We start from the raw sequence: 21,178 nt of genomic DNA on the forward strand, positions 1-21,178 counted from the left end.
CAGACCAGGAGAAAGTGGATTTAAGATTGATTGTAACTTTAACTCCAGCAAGCATCTTCTCCTCCCTTTCTTCTCTTTGTTTACTTTCCCTTTTGAAGAAAGGGAAAGTGAAAGGCAAAATGGCGACTGTCTTTCTTGTTTGACTTTGCAACAAAGTTAAAAGTTTATATTTTAAATATAGAGGCAAGAATTTTGTTCCTCTTTCTCTTTTTTCCCCTTTTTTCTTTCTTTTTATTATTATTTAAAGAACTGTGATATTATAGAGGCAAGAATTTTGCTCCTTTGAACTTAACAGAATGGCTTCAAAACGTTTGGTCTCTGTCCCTAAAGCTTCCATCTCCTCCCCAATGTCTCAGCCTGTTTCTCAGTCTAAACCAAAATCACCCCCACCCTCTCCTCCTCCTGCAATCTCTCTCAAAGACTTACAAGAGGCTTTAAAAATGACTGGATATTAAAGAGGAGGTAAAAGATCTTATAATTGCAGAGAGGGCCTTACAGAAGAATTATTGGAGAAAAAGAACAAGCAGGTCAGAGAAGACATATTATTTGCATTTTCTGGTCTTGCCCTGCATATTGAAAGGATTGATGATAAAATGGAAGAGATTACTGAAAATGCAGCAAAATTGGAATTTAGAATGGTGGAAGTGGAGAATAAGATAGACATTACACAGGATGAACAAACTATTTCACAATACAGAGAAATGGAGTTCGCATTGCATATCCAGGGTTTGAAAGAAAATTCCCAGGAAGATTTGAAGATGCTTATTGTTAAAGATATCGCTTTTAATTTTGGATGGAGGCCAGAAGAAGTTGGGAATGAGATAGAAAAAATCTTCAGAGTCAACGTCTGATGAGTTAAAACGTCGTGAAATCCAGTTCAGATGGGAGATTCCAAGAGGAATAGTAGTGAATTATGATGCAATACGTCACAGATTAACTACAGTTTTAAGGGCAAGAGATTTTTATCACTCTATTCTAAAGGCAAGACCGTCTTCACCTCCACAAACAAGGATAATTGAAAAGCCCGTTATGGCAGGAGCTTCCTCATTGATGATCATGGAACAAGCAATGTTGCCTGTACAGAATCTTGAGATAAAAGATCAAAGGATGACACCAGCTGCCCATAAACGTAAAGAAAAAGAGCAGCAGCAGAAGAGTGGCAATAAAGTAGAAGGAATGGTTACTACAGAGCCTGTGGGAGGGGCAAGACCTAAAAGATCTTCGACAGTTGATCTTCAGGCTATGCTTCAAAGGCTTCAGGCCGGTGTAGATGGCCAAGTTCCTGACCTGGAATGTTAGTGGCTTAAATTCACCTCAGAAACGGAGAAAGGTCTTCTACTATTTGAAACAACATAATAATGACTTGATATGTTTGCAAGAGACTCATATAACTTCAAAGGACTCAAAATATTTGACAAATTCTCATTTGGGATCACATTTTATAGCTCCAGCTCCAGGGAAAAAAGGGGATGTTGTAATTTATGTGAAGAAAAATTTATCGGCTAAATTAATTGAGGCTGATCTTGAAGGAAGATATGTCTTTGTGGAACTACTGTTACAAGGCAAGAAAGTTCTTATTGTTGGATTATATGCCCCTAATCAACAACAGAAGCAATTTTATAAGCTTTTGCATGGGAAGATATCCAAGTTGGATTATAAATCCGTAATTTTGATGGGTGACTGGAATGGAGTTTTGGATATAACTATAGATAAAAAGAGCTCTTCAAAAAATTTTACTCAAACTAAATTAACCAAAACTTTTTTTGATTTGAAAGAAGAGTTGGAACTTATTGAAATTTGGCGAGAAAGGAACACAAGTGATAGAGATTTTACCTTCTATTCAGGTAGACATCAGTCATTTTCAAGGATTGCCTTTTTTTTGATTACTAGTGATTTTCTTTCTAGGGTGAGAAAAGTAAAAATCTTTCCCAGGACCCTTTCAGACCATAGTCCTGTGTAGATGGAGCTATACTTGGAAGATGGGAACAGAAGACCTTGGAGACTGAATGAGAATTTGTTTACCCGGGGAGAGTTTGTACAAAAATGTAAAGTGTATTTAAAGGAGTTTTTTACTCTAAATATGAATAAGGGTACATCGATGCCCATGGTCTGGGACGCCAGTAAGGTGTATAGGAGGGGAATTTTAATTCATTTAAATAAAGTTTCTAGGGATAAAAGGATACAAAGACGTAGAGAAATAGAAGATGAGATTAAAATAAAAGAAGAAGCGCTCGCTCTTAATCCAACTGATAATAACTTAAAGGTTTCTATAAAGATGCTTAGGGAACAATTTAATATGTTGATGGCAGATCAGGTGGCTACCAATTTGCGTTATATGAGACATAATACTTTTTGTAATGCAAATAAGCCTGGGAGGTGGTTAGCTTATCAGTTACGAAAGAAACAGAAGGCTAGGATTATAGAGAAAGTAAAATATAAAGGTACTGAAGTTTTTCAGCAAAATTTGATTAAAAAGAGTTTTTTAGATTTTTACACAAAATTATACTCAAGTGATAATATAAAGGGAATGGATATAGATAAATATTTACAATCAGTACATTTTCCTAAACTTTCTGAGGAGCAGCAAAATGGGATGAGTTGTTTAATTACTGTGGAGGAAATTGGCTTAGCTATCAAGCAGTTAAAGGTGGGAAAGTCTCCAGGAACAGATGGATTGACGTCGACGTATTATAAAAATTTATATGAAGAAATGTTGGAGCCATTAAAGGAGCTTTTTAATAGTATCTTGCTGGGAGCACAAGTCCCTCCTTCTTGGAAAAGAGCGTTTATATCATTGATTCCGAAGGAGGATCACGATCTTACAGAGCCTAAGAATTATAGGCCGATATCATTATTAAATGTAGATTACAAGATTTTTACAAAAATTTTGGCAAATAGATTAATGCAGGTTATGAAGGATTTGATTCACAGTGATCAATCAGGATTCATAACAGGGTGATACATGAAATATAATGTTAGACAAATGATTAACTTAATTGAGTATTTGGATAAGAACAATCAGATTCCTATGGCTTTTATATTTTTGGATGCTGAAAAAGCCTTTGATCAATTAGATTGGCAATTCTTATTCTCACTGGTAGAGAAAATGAATTTTGGGGATAATTTTTTACATGCACTTAAAGCTATATATCAGCAACAATCTGCTCAAATTGTTGTTAATGGGGGATTGACTGAGACTTTTAATATTGAAAAAGGGACAAGACAAGGATGCCATTATCTCCATTGTTATTTGTTTTGACATTGGAGATTTTGTTGATCCAGATTCGAGAATCAACGGTAATCAAGGGCATAAAGATAAGAAAAAATGAGTATAAATTACGGGCTTTTGCGGATGATTTGGTTTTGATTTTGGAACAACTGATTAGAGCGGTTGATTGTCTATTAGAACTTATAATACAGTATGGAAAAGTTTCCGGTTTTAAAGTCAATAACCATAAGACTAAGATATTATCTAAGAATATGTTAGCCAATGACAAGGAAAGTTTAGTTAAAGCCACAGGTTTTCAGATGGTGAAAAAGGTTAAATATCTGGGAGTTTATTTAACTGCCTCAAATGGAAAATTGTATAAAAATAATTATGAATTATTATGGGCAAAAGTGCAAAAGGATTTAAATGACTGGGAAGAATTTCAGCTGTAAAAATGAATGTTCTACCAAAGTTTCTTTTCTTGTTTCAGATGATACCTATTTTAAAAAAAGATGTAAATTTGGAGGAATGGCAGAAGGGTATCAATAAATTCATTTGGCTGGGAAAAAACCAAGGGTTAAGTTTAAGATTTTGCAAGATGCCCGAGAAAGAGGAGGACTTAAAGCATCTAACTTGAAATTATATTATGATGCAGCCGCCTTAACTTGGATAAGTGATTGGCTTAATTTAACAAATAAGGATATTCTTGTTCTTGAAGGGTGGGATTTAATGTATGGTTGGCATGCATATTTAATTTTTAATAAGAAAGTGGACCGGGCTTTCAAATCACATATTTTGAGGAGTGCCTTACTTCGAGTTTGGAAAAAGTATTATTATAGGTTAAACTATAAAATACCTATCTGGGGGATTCCTAGACATGCAATTGAGGGGATTTCTAAGGGGATGAATTTTGATAAAATTTCGTATAAAGAATTATTAACTTGGTCAGGTTCGGATTGGCATTTAAAATCTCTAGATGTATTAAGGCAAGAAAATATTCTACAGTCATGGTTTCAATATTTACAAATAGTGGACAGGTGGATTGTAGATAAAAAAGAAGGAATAACACTAGAAGATGGAAATCTGGTTATTCAGATTAAAGACCAGAGTCAGGCCCTTATAAAAAGAATTTACAATGCTTTAATAGAATTAGACTCTGAAACAGAATTGGTTAAAGACTATATGATTAAATGGGCTCAGAATATCCAGGATCCGATCCCATTGGACTTATGGGAGACAATTTGGATTAGAAATGTTAGATTTACACAAGCTCAAAACTTGAGGGAAAAATTTTTATAAAATGTTTTACAGATGGCATTTAGATCCTAAAAAATTATCTTGTATGTATCCAAATTTACAACCCAAATGTTGGAGATGTGGTAATACGGATGCGATATATTTTCATGTTTGGTGGAATTGTAAAAAGGTAAAGGCTTTTGGGATTATGATTTGGGGGAACATTCAAAAGATTTTTAAAAGGAAGATAAAGTTCACCCCTCAGTTATTCTTATTGGGTATTTTTGTGGATTTAAATGACAAAGAAACTACTTTAATGTTGAATTTATTAACTGCAGCAAGGTTATTAGTAGGCTCCTATTGGAAGAAGGACTTGTTGCCTACTTTAGAAGAATGGATATTTAAAGTTTCTAACTTTGCAGAAATGGCAAAAATTTCTGCTTATTTGAAGGATCATACACAAGAAAGATATATTATTGTATGGAGAAGATGGATAGATTATATTCAGAAAAAATATGGGACTATAAAGTTTCATTTATTTTATGAGTAAATTTTATAGTAACTGTTGTAGAGATTTGTTTATATGACTTAATTTAAGGGGAGTTAAAGGTTAAGTATGATGTTTTTTTTTCTCTTTTATTTTATTTTCTTTTTCTTTTTCATTATTGTTAACTTTCTTAATAATAACCCTGTATTCTGCCCTGGTAAACGCTTGGGCATTTCCCCTATGCTGCGTTTATGTGTGTGAGAGGGCTGAGAGGGGAGGAAGGAGTAGGGAGGAAGTAGGAGGGTTAGAGGAGAAGGGGAGGGGAGAGAGTAGGAGGGGAGGAGAGAAAGAGGAGGGAAGTGGGGAAGGATTAGAGAGGGTGGACGCAGCCTGGGGGGGAATGGGCAGGCAGTACCAATGGTTAGGAATTTAATTGTATTTTGTATGAATAAATGGAAAATAAAAACTTTTTTAATAAAAAAAATAGAGTGTTCAAAAGAGAGGAGGGCTAGATGCAGACGTCATAGAAATGACCAGAACATAGATTAACCAGTTAGGACCAATGACGCGGGCTAGGAGCTGGGCTCCTAGGAGCACGAAGCCAAAAGCACCAGCCTGAAGATGACGAATGAGACTTCATCGAAACTTCACCAAGACACTTCCAATTTTACGTGGGAGAAAACCCGAATAACCAAAGACCTACATACAAACACCCGCGAAAACCTCAGAATATATATATGTATGTATGTATGTATGTATGTATGTATGTATGTATGTATGTCTTTGGTTATTCGGGGTTTCTCCCGCCTCAAATTGGAAGTGTCTTGGCGACGTTTCGACGAAGTCTCATTCGTCATCTTCAGGCTGGTGTTTTTGGCTTCGTGCTTCTAGGAGCAATGTGTGATCGTAGCTATTTCTTTCTTTTAACTGCCAGTGGGGGTATGAACTGATTGGATGAGAGCTTGTCTGTGTTCTGATTGGATGGAGGTGTGTTCTGATTGGTTAGGAGTTTGGCTGTGCTCTGATTGGATGGGGGGTTGGCTGTGCTCTGATTGGTTGGGGGAGTGTTCTGTTTGGGTGGGGGCTTTGTTGTGCTCAGGTTAATCCCCCTGCAATTCAGATTTTTTGCTCTATGGGTGTAAGAAATTTAGGAAAAGAAAATTGTAATTTTGTTTTCCTAAATAGAATTGTAATAGAAATCTGTGTTTAAAAAGAATTGGAGGATTACTAAAAGTCATTTCTTATTTAATATGGGCTTTTACAAAACTCTAGTGACGTACCACAGTATTTCAGATGATACACTCATGTTCACCAACACATGACAATAACTATTATTGAAAGCACATTCTCAAACACTATTCAGAAACTGTGGATGCTGTACCAGAATGAAATATGCTGTTGTGTGGCCTCCTGACCCCCCCGGAAATTGGTGAGATGGCTGTGCTCTTGCCTGCAAAAATCACATGAGAAAAGGGTGTACTTTCGCACAGTTGAAGCTGCAGAAGAGCATTGGAGAATGCTGCTTTCAGAACGAAAGCCTCATGCAACCCAGAGCAGCCACGGGTAGGCTGCAGTGGCCTATCAACAGAAAGAGAGAACACCATCTGCAAAGTCAAGTTAGGCATTTTCCTAGTTATTGACAGGCTGAACCCAAGAGGTTCACCTTCACTACTGTAAGCCCATTCTAGGTTACCACTATACCTAATAATACTAATACTAATACTAATGATGATGATGATAAAGTTGGAAGGGACCTTGGAGGTCATCTAGTCCAACCCCCTGCTCAGGCAGGAAACCTTATACCATTTCGGACAAATGGCTGTCCAGTTTCTTCTTAAAAACTTCCAGTTGTTGGAGCATTCACTGCTTCTGGAGGCAGGTTGTTCCACTGGTTAATTGTTCTGTCAGGAAGTTTCTCCTTAGTTCTAGACTGCTTCTCTCTTGGTAGACAAATTCAGAATGCAGTATCAATGAACTAGCCAAAGATGAATATATGTGTAGAGAATCATTATAAGACTAAATCCAGGAAGAAGCCCAAAGATTTTATATCACTGTTTTCTGCAGCACTTTATACTCATAACTGAAATTAACTAAGCATTTTCTGAAGCATCCAGTACACTCTATAAGAAAATTTTCACTGTATCTTAGGAATGAAAAAGTATATTATTTAAATGTATTATTGATGTATTAAATACATTATTGATGTATTAAGATAGAATTTCCTTGTCAAGCAAAGAAGGCAATTCTAGAGTGCCCTTTTTGTTTGAGAATATGCCTTCCCAATCTTATGATTGCTTTTAAATGCTTTTATTATAATTATGGTGTAAACTGAAATATAATATACAAATATCCCTCATCTTTCTGGCTACAAGACAGTCCAAACTGGACATGCAATAGATTAATTAGAGTTGTACCATTATTTGCTCCAGAAGAATTTTTTTTCATAAGGTTTCAGTACCTAAGACAACATGAAAAGCCACTTATTCAGTTGTGGCATTAGAGTGTTTTTTTTTTTTTTTTTAAGAAAATAAAGTAAAAAAAGAGAACTTGGGAATTTAATTTAGCATGACCTCCTTAGATTGCCATTTCTCAGTCCACAGGCTTTTTACTTCTTCATGGTGTTCTCTGGCCTAATGAGAAGACAGCATATTTTCCATGTATTAATTATAATTGTTGTTTCTGCTTCAAGATGGAAATTACTGGACTTCCTTGATAGTGGCAAATCAAATGAGACAATTAGAGAAGTCTTTATTCAAATTATTTAGTACCCTGGAGTATATCCAAAAAAGTAACTTAAACTATTCTGTGGTACATACTGCTTTCAAAATTTTCACTCCCAGCAGTTGGATAAACAGAGAGCCATAGATTTGGTTCTCACTGGGTTGTACAAATCAGACTTTTCTGAATCACCACATATGACACTTCTCTGCAGTTGAACAGCTCCAAGTCCTTCTGGTCTTGTCCATTTTTCTGAAGGAGCTTTTTTTTTTTTTTAGTGCGGTCTCAGAAATGGTGCAAGTAAAATTATATGAAAGGAGGGTTCCTCACCTCCAGGTACCAGGGGTGACACAATCACCTTGACGTAGAAATGGGGAAACAATCTGTCTAATGTAAAAAGGTGTAAATGGACTCAAAGCCCATGCATTGTTCTTATGGGCTGATGCCTGCTGAGAAATGAATGCTTCCTGATCATTTGCATTGAAAATGTGAAACACTGCACCTGGAGAGCCAGTTGAAAGAGACCCTTTGGTGATTCGAGAGCTTGGGTATTCAGGAGAAATATTTTCAATCAGCTGTATTACCTTTCTTTGAAAACAATATGAGAGCTATAAAAGCAAGTGACACTTTTTTCTCTTTCCTCCTCTTCCCCCCACCCCCCCCGCCCCAGAAAGCCCGGCTTGCAAGGATCCGTGCAGCAAAGAGTGGGAGTGCAAATGCTTATATGCAGAGCAAAAGAAATGGCTTCCTCAGTAACCAGCTGCAGGTAATGAGCATCTGTGTTCTATATCCAGAAACATAATTTATTTAATAATAGCCCAGTGATCCTCTGTCTGTTTCATATCGGAAAATGTCAGGCTGCTTTCCAATATACCATGACAGTCACCCTCAGGCAGAAGAAGGAGTAATTGCTTATAACTAGCAAAAGCTTTGCAAGCCCAGTTCAGGCAAGATGGACCAGTCTCGTTTCTGGGACCTGCAAAGTCAAATTAATGTATGATGGAGAATGTGGGTTTGTCATGTAATTCCCATAAGTCTGAAATTGTCCTCCTAGGGCTATTTCCCTTGCCACACATATATGTCTCTACAAAGATACACACACATATGCACACAAAATTCACATACCATTCTGGCCTCAATCATAAATCACTTTTGGTTTTAATTTCAAAGAGATTTCAAATTATGCCTAAGTGATTTCTAAGCTCTCTTATACTGGAGGAATGTTCAGGTCAAACTCCCTTTCCCTCTTGATCCCCACATGGATCTCCAGGCCTTTATTTCAGGGGTGAATGGCAGGGGTTTTTTCCAGTATACCAATGGAGCAGGAATTAATAAAGAGCACGGGTAGTCCTTGACTTACAATCATTCATTTAGCGACTGTTCAAAGTTAAAACAGCATTGAAAAAAGTGACTTATGACTGGCCTTTGTCTTTATGACCATCATAGCATCCATTTGGTCACATGATCAAAATTTGTGCACTTGGCAACTGGGAGATATTTATGATGGTTGCAGCATCCTGGAGTCATGCAATTGCCAATTGTGACCTATCCAGCCAGCTTCTGACAAGCAAAGTTAATCAGGTTCACTTAACAACTTCATGATTCACTTAACATTTGCAGTGATTCACTTAATAACTGTGGCAAAAATGTTATAAAATTGGTTGTGACTCACTTAACAATTGCCTTGCTTAGGAACAGTTGTGATTGTAATTGAGGACTTCCCATAGTAAGCATAGTATGGTAGAAATCCAAAAGTATGAAGACTAGTTAACTAAACTGTTATGTCCCGAGCCTTGCAAACGGCTCGGGCGTTTGCAGGCAGTCCCGGGCAGGTGCAAAGCTGCCCGGGACCAGACAGGCTGTCGCCAGCGCCGTGCGCATGCGCGGGTGCTGGCGCGGGAAAAGTAACCCATTTACCCGGGAGTTGCCTATATAAGAGGCTGCGAGGCGTTTGGGCGAGGCTGAAGCCATCTTCCTGTAAGCTGAACGCTGAATAAAAGAAACTGAGAACTCCAGCTGCTTCTCGTGTCTGTTTTCCCGCCAAGGACGCAACACTGGCGACGAGGATGGGATGCCTTGCACTACCTGGAAAGGAAGAAGTGTAAGCTTACCCGAGGAGTCCTGAACGGCGGAAGAGGAACGGCGTCGACTCGGCAGCTACCCGCCAATCCGGTGCGCATTCGGGGGTAGGCTGGCTGATAGACCCGTCTCCTGAAGATCCGAAGATGGCGAAAATCGGAAGGCTTTCGGAATTCGACGTCTCACATCCAGAGCGGTGGGAGTCCTACGTATCCAGAATGGAGAACTACTTCAAGGCAAACCAAGTGAGGGAAGATAGCTTGAAGGCCGCCACCCTGCTTTGCGTTTGCGGCCAAGACGCCTTCGAAATCGCAGAAAATCTTGTAGCACCTGTTCCAGTAGAGTCTGTAAGCTACGCAGACCTGAAGAAGCTGCTGAAAGAGCACTTCCACCCCAAGGTGTCCGTTATCTCATGGCGCCACACCTTCGAGCAGAGGGATCAACGGTCCGGTGAAACAGCCAAGGAATACATCGCCGCGCTACGGAAGGCCGCCAAGCCCTGCGAGTTCAAGGACCTCGAGGAACGACTGAGGGACCGATTCGTGTGCGGGCTAAGGCATCGAGAGCTACAACAGAGACTTTTTGCCAAGGAAGAATTATCCTTCCAAGACGCCTTAAGGGAAGTCACCGCAGAAGAAGCAGCAGGCGGCGCCATCAAAAACATGCGGCCGATCAGAAACAGTGCAGAGGGTGCGTCCGTGCACCAGGAAGACGTCCGACGAAACTCCGAGGAGGATCCGGACGAGGAAGTCGACCGTCTACACCCCGCGAAGGAAGAGAACCAGAAGGGAAGCTCTTCGGCTCTGCTCAAGTGCATCGGCTGTGGAGGTCGCCACAGGAGAACCGACTGCAAGTTCCGCTCCGCTACCTGCCGGGCATGCGGCAAACAAGGGCATATTGCAGCTGTGTGTCTGAGCCGACGAAAGGCACAACCCCAAGAAGAACGCCTGAAAGGTACCAGATTCCCCAGCCAGAATAGGGTAGGGTTTTGCGCTTCGCGAAGAAGCATCTGTAGAACAGGCACACACAAGCCCATGAAGAAAAAGCTGTCACTCAACGTGAAGCTACAAGGGGTTCCATTATCTATGGAACTAGACACAGGGTCTGCCCTGTCCATCATTTCATTGCATACATTTAGGAAGATTTGTTCCAGTAGTGGGTCTAAGGCCAAGTTAAGGCCTTCTGATATTGTATTAACAGATTTTCAGAACTCAAGAGTATGTGTTAAGGGGGAGGCCACCCTTAACGTGCAATACAAGAGCTTTGAAGGTCCACTAGACTTACTTAGTAGTAGGGGGTGAACGAACGAGTCTCATAGGACTCGATTGGTTTGAGGCCCTGGGGATACACGTCACAGGACTCAACAGCTTACAAACACTCGACCTACAGGAAGTCTGCAAAGAATTTGCAGATGTTTTCAGCCCCCAGCTGGGCACATTCAAAGGACCACCTGTGTCCTTAAAGCTAGACCCCACTGTCACTCCCATTAGGATTAAAGCAAGAAGGGTCCCTTTTGCTTTAAAAAGTAAGATTGACACTGAACTAGACAAACTAATCCAACAGGGAATCCTAGAACCTGTTGATTCCAGCCCGTGGGAGACCCCCATTGTCACGCCTCTAAAGGCAAATGGGGACATTCGCATTTGTGCTGATTACAAATGCACACTCAATAAGGCATTGCAGCAACATGCCTATCCTGTTCCTGTGGTCAGTCACATCCTGGCCTCTCTCAAGGGGGGGCGTGTTTTTGCAAAGCTTGACCTAGCTCAAGCATATCAACAGCTGCCTGTTGATGATGATGCTGCCATAGCTCAGACCATTGTGACCCACAGGGGAGCCTTTAAAGTAAAAAGGCTACAGTTTGGAGTAAATGTCGCTCCTGGGATTTTCCAAAGCGTAATGGAAAACACACTACGAGGTATACCAGGGGTCTGCCCCTACTTTGACGATGTCTTGATTGCAGGAGACTCCACACACATTCTAGCTGAAAGACTTAGGGCTGTCCTGTTAAGATTCAGGGAATCAGGCCTCAAGCTCAGAAAAGACAAATGCAAGATCGGGGTGCCTTCTACTGAATTTCTGGGATTCAAAATTGATGCTGCTGGGATTCATCCTGCTGAATCCAAACTAACTGCTATTTTACAAGCACCCAGGCCAAAGTCTAAGGCCGAACTTCAGGCCTTCCTAGGCCTCCTGAATTTCTACAATTCTTTTCTTCCACATAAAGCTAGTGTAGCTGAGCCTCTTCACAGGCTACTAGACAAACAAGCTGTGTGGCTGTGGTCACAAGCACATGAGGCTTGCTTTAAAGAAGTCAAGGCCTTGCTCACTTCTAACAGTGTTCTTGCACATTTCAACGAGTCTCTTCCTGTGTGCATCGCTTGTGATGCATCCCCCTACGGGGTTGGAGCTGTCCTGAGTCACCTCAGGTCTGATGGAACTCAGGTTCCTATTGCATACTACTCCAGAACACTGTCTTCTGCCGAGCGCAACTACGCTCAGATAGACAGGGAGGCTCTGGCTGTTGTTGCTGGAATTAAAAAATTCCACGATTTTCTATATGGCAGGCATTTCACGGTCTTCACTGACCATAAGCCTCTGCTGGGACTGTTTACCACACGTAAGCAGACTCCCCACATCATTTCCCCTAGAATGCTTAGGTGGTCTATTTTCTTGTCTGCATATGATTTTTCATTACTCCACAAGCCTGGGAAAGAAATGGGCCATGCTGATGGCCTCAGTAGGTTGCCTCTGCCAGTAGTAGAAGCTGACCCCGCGCCAGCTGTCAACATTCTATCAATCCAAGCCTTGCCCGAGCTCCCTCTTAGTGCCAGGGATGTTACCGCTGAAACGGTACAGATCACACACTTTCACGTGTCCGCTCCTGGGTCCTGTCCGGGTGGCCTGAGCACTGCCCTAGTCCTGAGTTTCAGAGTTTCTGGTCCAAAAGAACGAACTGTCCCTTTCTCAGGGTTGTCTGCTTTGGGGAAACAGAGTTGTCATTCCCACCTCAATGAGGACTAGGGTCTTAGAATCCCTCCACGAGGGTCATCCTGGCATTGTCCGTATGAAGGCTCTTGCACGAAGCCACTTGTGGTGGCCTGCTTTAGATAAAGATATTGAGGCTAAGGTGCACGCATGCCACCTCTGCCAACGATCTCGCCCAGAGATGCCCCAAGCTCCTGTGCATAGATGGGAGGAAACACAGTCCCCATGGTCTAGGGTGCACATTGACTACGCTGGGCCCTTTCAGGGCCAGTTCTTCTTGGTCCTTGTTGACAGCCATTCAAAATGGCTTGAGGTTGTGCCTGTCTCATCCACCACCACTGCAAAGACTATTCAGGTACTGAGGGGGATTTTTGCTGCACACGGGCTGCCAGATGTCATTGTGTCCGACAACGGCCCTCAATTCACCTCCTCCGAATTCCAAGCTTTCTTACAGGCAAACCTGATTCGTCATGCCACGTCTGCGCCTTTTCACCCGTCCACCAACGGTATGGCTGAACGCATGGTGCGCATCGCAAAGGACGCCTTGAAGAGACTCACCTACGGGGACTGGCATCACAGGTTGGCTGACTTTCTCCTTTCTTATCGCACCACACCGTCCACTTCTACAGGGAGAAGTCCAGCTGAACTTCGTTGGGGGCGCCAACTTACTACTAGACTTGACCGGTTGCATCCGGACAGACTGCCTTCATCTACCTCACATCCTAGGGCACCTAGACGACTACTTGTGGGTGCCCCGGTTTGGGCTCGCAATTACGGGCCTGGTCATACATGGGTCCCCGCTTCTGTGTCCAGGATCACAGGTCCTCTCTCCTACGAGGTTGCCCTGGACAACGGTCGTGTCCTACGTCGGCACATCGACCAACTTCGCTCTAGGCGAGACTTTTCTGCTGAGACTCCTGGGTCTTTTCCAGGGGGGGAGGGGGACCCTTTGGAGCAAAGGGAAGGGCACGAGCTGCTGCCCATCTCCACTGAGGGAGCCACAAACGGCCCATCCCAGGGTTCCGCGAGAGCTCCGAACAAGAATTCCATGAGCTTACCTAACTACCAGGCATCCACGCCTACTCCAGCCAGGGAGTCACCCCGGGGGCATACTCACGTTCCACACACGTCACACAGCACTCCAGTCACGGAGGATACCCGGGGGCATCCCAACAAATCATTCCCCGCAAGAGAGCTGGCACACAATCCCCAAAGTTGGCCTGACCTTACCCCAAATCCTACAGGGGGTCAAACATACACAGAGCTAGTCGAGGAACCAAGTCCCGACTACAACAACCCTAGCACAAATCAGGGAACACCTGAGTTTTGGGAAAGTACAGAAACCCACACGAGCCCGAGCACAGAATGGGGTTCAGGGAATGGACAGCCTCCTGACAGGTCTTGGACTGACCTAGGAGGTTCTACAGAGACGCCCAGCAGCGGCTATCACTTCAAGGGGCCTGAGGGTCTACAGCTAGGTAGGTCAACCAGGTCACAAAGCAACAGAAGCCCTGGCCTGACGAGCCCGGTGGGCAAGCAAGCAGGCCAGGCATCGGGGCACAGTCCTTGGAAGACACCAGGGCACAATAGAGAGAACAGGCTCACGCCTCCCTCCAGTCAGGGGACTTATGCCAGTAACCCACAGCTAAGAAGGTCACAGAGAGCAAAGAAATCTCCTAAGTACCTAGAAGACTACATAACATTGCTGGCAAGGCAAAGGCCAGTAAACAGTGGGAGCACTGGGGAGCAAAATGTCATATAAAATAAATGTTGTATGTTGGTAGTAGTTTTAGCCCGGGGGAAAGGGGTGTTATGTCCCGAGCCTTGCAAACGGCTCGGGCGTTTGCAGGCAGTCCCGGGCAGGTGCAAAGCTGCCCGGGACCAGACAGGCTGTCGCCAGCGCCGTGCGCATGCGCGGGTGCTGGCGCGGGAAAAGTAACCCATTTACCCGGGAGTTGCCTATATAAGAGGCTGCGAGGCGTTTGGGCGAGGCTGAAGCCATCTTCCTGTAAGCTGAACGCTGAATAAAAGAAACTGAGAACTCCAGCTGCTTCTCGTGTCTGTTTTCCCGCCAAGGACGCAACATAAACCATTTTCTTAGGCTGCCTAAGAAATATTAGAATTGTAGCTGACTGTAGAAGTAGCAGCAGCAACACCAACAAAAATGAAGCCAAACACCAGTCCTTTATTAGCACAATTTTTAGAATGATTTCCTTTAATAAGTGTAGCTCTGTTGTTCCCTCACCTTCAAGAACTCATTTATTTAACAAGACTTTATTGCTCGTTGCTCCTGTGCTGATTTTTGTACACTTTCTAAGGTGCTATAATGGCAGCTAGTGGCAATATTGATATGGGTTTTGTGTTGAATAATAGAAATGTCTTTTTCTCCTATAATGCTGAAATGCAGCATAGAAAACTTTTAAAGCAATGAAGTTCAAATGATAAACCATCACTCCTATTGACAAGAGCATCCAAATGGAAAGTGAGCCTAGAAGAAGAAAAAAAAGGAAAGGAAAAGATTTGATTACTTCACACATTTAAACTGTGGCGGGGTATTTTCAGTAGATAATTAGAATTAACATTTTACTGTTATCATTTGTTATTCATTGAAATACTATGAACTTCCCCAGGATTATTCTAGAGAGTTCTATTTAGCATAATCATGTCCAACTTTTCACTGAATGGCTGCTTTTTTTGGGGGGGATCGCTCACACCACTGCTTTCATCCTGCCTTTATTGGCCCCATTGATATAAACTGATAAGTGTAATAATGTTTATTAATTTTTTCCTCAGAGGGTTCACTTCCAAAAATGTTGAACCTCAACTCTCTTAATTCCCTGAGAGTATGGAATTATGGAGGTAGATTCCCACAATTTGGAGGATTTCAGATTGGGGAAAGTTCACTTGTCTAAAAACCACTAAGGATTTATTTGAGATGGTCAATGTCATGTTGCAACATTCAGTGAACAATGACTTCCTTGTCTTGACTTTTAAATCAAGTTAGTTAAAAGTGAACTCTGAATCAGATTATTTTATGCTATTTAATATTTCCATGATAGACAGTTATAGTGATTGGCTCTTTTTAAAGTAAAGAAATCAGCTTAAAGCCCATTCTTTCACAAATGAGAATAATGTAACATTCAATATATCAACAGCTATGTGGTGAAGAACAAGAGGCCTTTGTTAGCAAATCTGGTTCTTCCTTTGAAATCCAGCACCACCATCTGCTTCACTGTCTGGAAAAAACTACGGTAAGATGATAAACTGACAGCCTCCTTGTGATCTGTAAAAATAAACAAAAATTATGTTGGTTGATCTTATTGCTTTAAGAACTGCTCCATGCTTTGGTCATGCTATGCTGATTTTTCCTTTTCTGTATGGGCAGCCAAGAAAAAACTATAGTGATCCACACTTTTGGTCACTGAGCTTCACCAACAGGCAGTGTTTAGCAGTCAAACATATATGTTTCAGTTTGCTCCTTTTCATATGGTTCTGATATCAAGAAGAAATGCCAAAAGAAGGACAACAGATCCGAGGAGCGAACAGATCCAAGAACAGATCAGTGTAGGCATTGTTGCAGTTGTGTTGATTATTGGGAATGTCATACCTGGAATGAGAATCCTGAACTAATACCTCATGCTGTCTCTTCTGCCAGTTCTGATGACAAATTGTTAGGTTGGATTCAATATCCTGTTCATCTAAAAGGACTTGCAAAAAGTTTCCTTCAACTGAAGGGAGGAAAACTTTGAAATCAATTGTATGATTCTAATATTTGTACTGCTGCTTTTAATTTTTATCTGTAGCAGATTAAAACAGCAGATCCTATGTGTAGTGGGCCTTTATTTAGCTTTTATATTATTTTAAATGTTATGGTTTCCATTTGCTTTTTGAAATTAGGTCAAGTGGCTACCTCTGTTGAGATATCACCTGCTCTATTGTAGAATCATGGGTTGATGGTGACCAGACTTTAATATATCTTCATGGTGCTAAATTTCATCATTTTATAACTTCAAAAAATACATCTGATCTTTTGATTGCTTTCATTTTATTAGGGAAAGACACAGGAAAAAGTATTGTTTTTCTTTTCAAATATTTTTTTTTACATTTTCCAATTTTCCCTTTCATCTTTGAGATTAACATGATTAGCAGATACATTACTGTAGGTAATATATTGGTATTAGTAATTTTTTATAGCAATTCCACATATCTCAGGCAATTTCTGAGACTCAGCTCATTTTAAAAGTAATTACTTTTATTGCTGTAAGTGTTAATAAATTCAAACCCTAGGATTTGCTTAAATCCAGTTAATAGATATGAGGGAGTTGTTGTACTTTGGAAGGAAATTCCATTCATTAACCTGAAATGCCATGCACTTTTATTCAGAAGTATTTGGGTTCTGACTTCTTGATAAGAATGGCCTTGCAAGGACTAAATTAAAAAAAAAAAAATAGCCTATAACTACAATGAAATATGAGTATCTTGCATAAGTCACTATTACAATGTCATTCATACTGCTTTTTCTCCCTATGTCTGTGGCCCAGAATCACGAGTTTGTGGATGATCAAATCTATGAAGAAAGCTGTATGGAGGTTTCTACAGTCAACCGGCAAACTAGCCATAGTCCTTCTCTCTCTTCTCAACAAGGAGTGACAACCTCTTGCTGTTCCCGGCGACATAAAAAGACATTCCACGTCCCAAATACCAATATAATCAGCAGTCGTCCAAGTAGTGTCCAAGAACTCAGCACTATTCAGATCAGGTGCATGGAAAGAACACCTCTGTCAAACAGGTACTTCAGTTGTAAAAATGCTCTTAGATAGGTATAATTGATAAAATGTTCAGATTTTCTGGGCAAAAAATTACCAAGATGTATACATGATTGTTTACACTTGCTGTTTCAAATAATGGCTACTACAAAGAAAAGCATCATCCCTTGTGCTCATGTCATGACACAGATCCCCCCAAATAAAGGTCAACCATAATTTTTAAAAAATGAAAAAGTGGCTGAAAATGTATTTAATCTAGGAATTTGGTGGTTACCTTTTAAATTGCTGATGCCAAACTGACAAGCTATGTGTAAAGCTTTCTAGAAAAAGCCTTTTTATACTTAAATTGTAGAAGTGAATGAATTTCTTTAATATCTATATTCATTACATGATTCTTTTGTGTAAAATGTTGAGCAGTACTTTTTTCATTATATCTTCCAATTTATATTTTATAATAAATGAAATCTGATGATTTCATTATGGTAACTCACCATGAATTTCACGAGGATAAGATGATTTTCAAAAATATAGAAATGTATCATGTCCCTCAGGATAGAGCAAATGCTGCACTGAGAAAATCTTATTTGGGAAATTGTTCCTTGCATGTAGTGAAAATGAGAATCATTTCCACCTCCAAACACCAGTTTAGTTTGTGATTCCTGTGACCCAACTAGTGGAAGTTAGTTTATAAATAATTATTTAAATATACATCTCAATGTACTTATAGTCAGACTTCCACTTACAACTGAATTCTACATATGAACCTGTCCGATCTTCATTTTGTTTGAGTGCATGTCCTCCTGAGTTTCAGTCTCTAAATATGATGTCTACATTTCTTCAAAGCTATCTTGGCTTGTAAGCTGTTGTGTAATTGAAGCTAATGTATGAGAGCCTTAATTTCATTATAGATCAATATTATACATGAGTTGATTTTTTAAAAAGTTGTTAACCATTCCAAAACAATAGCCTAAACTCATTTAGCACTTCCAAATCTAGGTAAATGTAGAAGATGTAAGAAAAAGACATTCATAAACAGTAAGTATTCACATCCAGTTTGATCTAGCGCAGTGGTTCTCAACCTTTTTAATGCCGCGACCCCCAACCGGTGGTAAGGGTCGAGGACTACTCAACCGGTCGTAAGTCGGGGACTACTCAATTGGTGCAGCACCATTTGCAGAATGGGACTTTTGGCAGGCTCAGCAGGACAGAGACAGCCCTAACAATTCTATTGGCTTTTGAAAGCCAATAGAATTAGACTCTATTCAAGAGAGTCTATTCTATTGGCTTTCAAAAGCCAATAGAATAAAAGGGAGTAGCACAGCTAAGGAAAAGGGGGAAAAAATGGCGGACTGTGTTGTTTGGCGACCCCCGTGAAATGGTTGTTTGACCCCAAATGGGGTCCCGACTCACAGGTTGAGAACCACTGATCTAGCGGTTAAGGCACCAAGCTAGAAACCAGGAGACTCTGAGTTCTAGTCCCACCTTAGGCATGAAAAAACCAATTGGATGCCCTTGGGACAGCCACTTTCTCTCAGCCCAACTCAAGTTACAGGGTTGTTGTGAGAAAAATTTGAAGATGAAGAAGTATTAGGTATGTTCGCTGTCTTGATGTATTTCTAAAAACAATAAAGGAAAGATCTAAATAAATAAACAAACAAATAATGTAAAGTCTTCTATATATGTGACCTGACCAACATGCATCTGGGATTATTTTCTGACATAGTAGAATTGTATAAAAACCCTAAAGTAGATGGAATGTTTACATAATTTGTTTCTATTTATTTTTCTCTCATCTCTAGTCGATCCAGTTTAAATGCCAAAATGGAAGAGTGTGTAAAACTAAACTGTGAGCAGCCTTATGTAACCACAGCAATAATTAGCATCCCAACACCACCTGTGACTACCCCGGAAGGAAACAATAGACAGGATTTTCCAGAGTATTCAGGAGGAAACATCGTTCGAGTATCTGCTTTATAAAACAGGTGGAATAAAGACCACTGAGTAGCTGTCAAGATTCAGAAGAAGGAGAGATGTATCTCTGGGTTAAACAGAACAGCCACAGATAATGGAAGGATTCCAGAGATACAAAATATTCTAAGTTTTCAATATTGAACTGTGTGCAGTGAACAACCAAATGGAATTTCTATATGAACTGGACCTTTTCTGGAATAAACTCTTGTGTGACTCTTTTCATTTACTGTATGAGCACAATGAAATGTCTCCCATTAAAGCTTCTTCTTACCATGGGGATATAGAAAAAAATCTTTTTAATAAAATATCTAAAAAAAAAGACACATACCACCATTCAGACAGTTTATTTTCCAGCCAAATGCAAAATTAAGGATGGACCCAGTTTTGATAACGTGTTCTCTTTTTTCCTATTGATAAACCATGAACTCATCAATCAGCTGACTTCAAAAGAGAGAGAAATGGCTCATCCAGTATGAATACGGATTGAAAGAAACAACTCATATGCATGTGAAAATTCTTTGGAGCTGAATTTACTTCTTTGTTTACTTCAGACTAGGCATGATAACATTTTACTGTAAAAAAGGGGCATTTCTGTGCACTTACAAAAACTGATTGTTAATGTTCCATGGTGTACAAATAACCTGCTGGAGAGGGGTGGGATGGGGAGAGAAAAATTTCATACTCAAAACACACATTAGTGAACTTGAGGTGTTCAGTTAGTTTAGTATTTATGATTGTTTTCCCTTGCTTCCTCGGTACTGTTACAACTGCAATAATTCAATGTACATCTGTTGTATCAGGAATCAGTCTTTTATTTATATACCATATTTTTCCGTCTATGACACGCCCCCTTGTATAAGACGCCCCCTTGCAGCTTCAGCCTGAGCTGCGCTGGTGAAAAACTGGGTCATAGAAGGTGGCTTCAGTGGGACTGGCATCCTTGGGGCAGTGCGATCCTCCAGCACCAGGCGGCATCTCGGGCCAGTGATATCCTGCATCAGGCGGCATGGCAGCAGTATGTAAAGAACCCAAACAGGCATGTGCTGGGCTGCGGAGGTTACCATTATTTTTTTGTGTATGAGATGCTGCACTTGTATAAGATGCACCTGATTTTTGAACAGGGTGTTTGCAGGAAAAAAATAGCATCTTATACACAGAAAAATACTGTAACTGCACAAAGTCAGCTATAAAATAAAAGCCCACATGGATAATCAATACATTATGTAACATGAGAAAGTTTAATGTTTTAATCATTTAAGGCCAACAATAATTCTGTCAGCTTTTTTTGTTTTTCTGTTATCCTACTATTCCTCAAAGCCAATCTTTGCTTTTCATTATTTGTTTTGTTCTCCTTTGAATATGGAGTTTTCCTATGTGTTTTTTTAAAAGCTTGATCTATAAGCATCATTCTATAATGTTTGTTTTCTGAACTAATTAAGTCTTCCTAATGTGATGTTACAAGTAGCTGAGATCTGATGTAAAACTAACGTGGTATAGCAGTTAAGTCCTCTAAAACAAGGCTTTTCAACCAGTGGTACGGGTACCATCTGTGGTACATTGGCACCTGGCAGGTGGTACGCGACCATCCTAGAAAAGTGGTAGCAGAGGAGGGGAATGAGCTGAACTGGTGGTAGCACCTGACAAGCCTGATCGAGAAATGGCTGGAGCTGCAGGGCTCAGTGGAAACGCCAGGATCAGGGCCACTTTCCAGCTGATCGGCGCTTC

At 40.7% G+C, this 21,178-nt stretch overlaps 1 protein-coding gene across 1 annotated transcript in view; it reads left to right on the forward strand.

Moving 5' to 3' along the window:
* The window catches only part of LOC120308223 (potassium voltage-gated channel subfamily D member 2-like), a 37,015-nt gene extending 15,837 nt beyond the window's left edge, over positions 1–21,178 (forward strand). Inside the window, exons 2-5 of the mRNA XM_039343968.1 lie at positions 8,320–8,415; positions 15,872–15,967; positions 17,258–17,505; positions 19,282–21,178. Of these exons, the coding sequence (XP_039199902.1) occupies positions 8,320–8,415; positions 15,872–15,967; positions 17,258–17,505; positions 19,282–19,459 (618 nt within the window). The 3' untranslated portion in view covers positions 19,460–21,178. The remainder of the gene's footprint in view (positions 1–8,319; positions 8,416–15,871; positions 15,968–17,257; positions 17,506–19,281) is intronic.

The sequence above is a fragment of the Crotalus tigris genome, unplaced genomic scaffold, assembly GCF_016545835.1.
Source record: "Crotalus tigris isolate CLP2741 ecotype Arizona unplaced genomic scaffold, ASM1654583v1 scf7180000017883.2314494, whole genome shotgun sequence".
Lineage (NCBI taxonomy): Eukaryota > Metazoa > Chordata > Lepidosauria > Squamata > Viperidae > Crotalus > Crotalus tigris.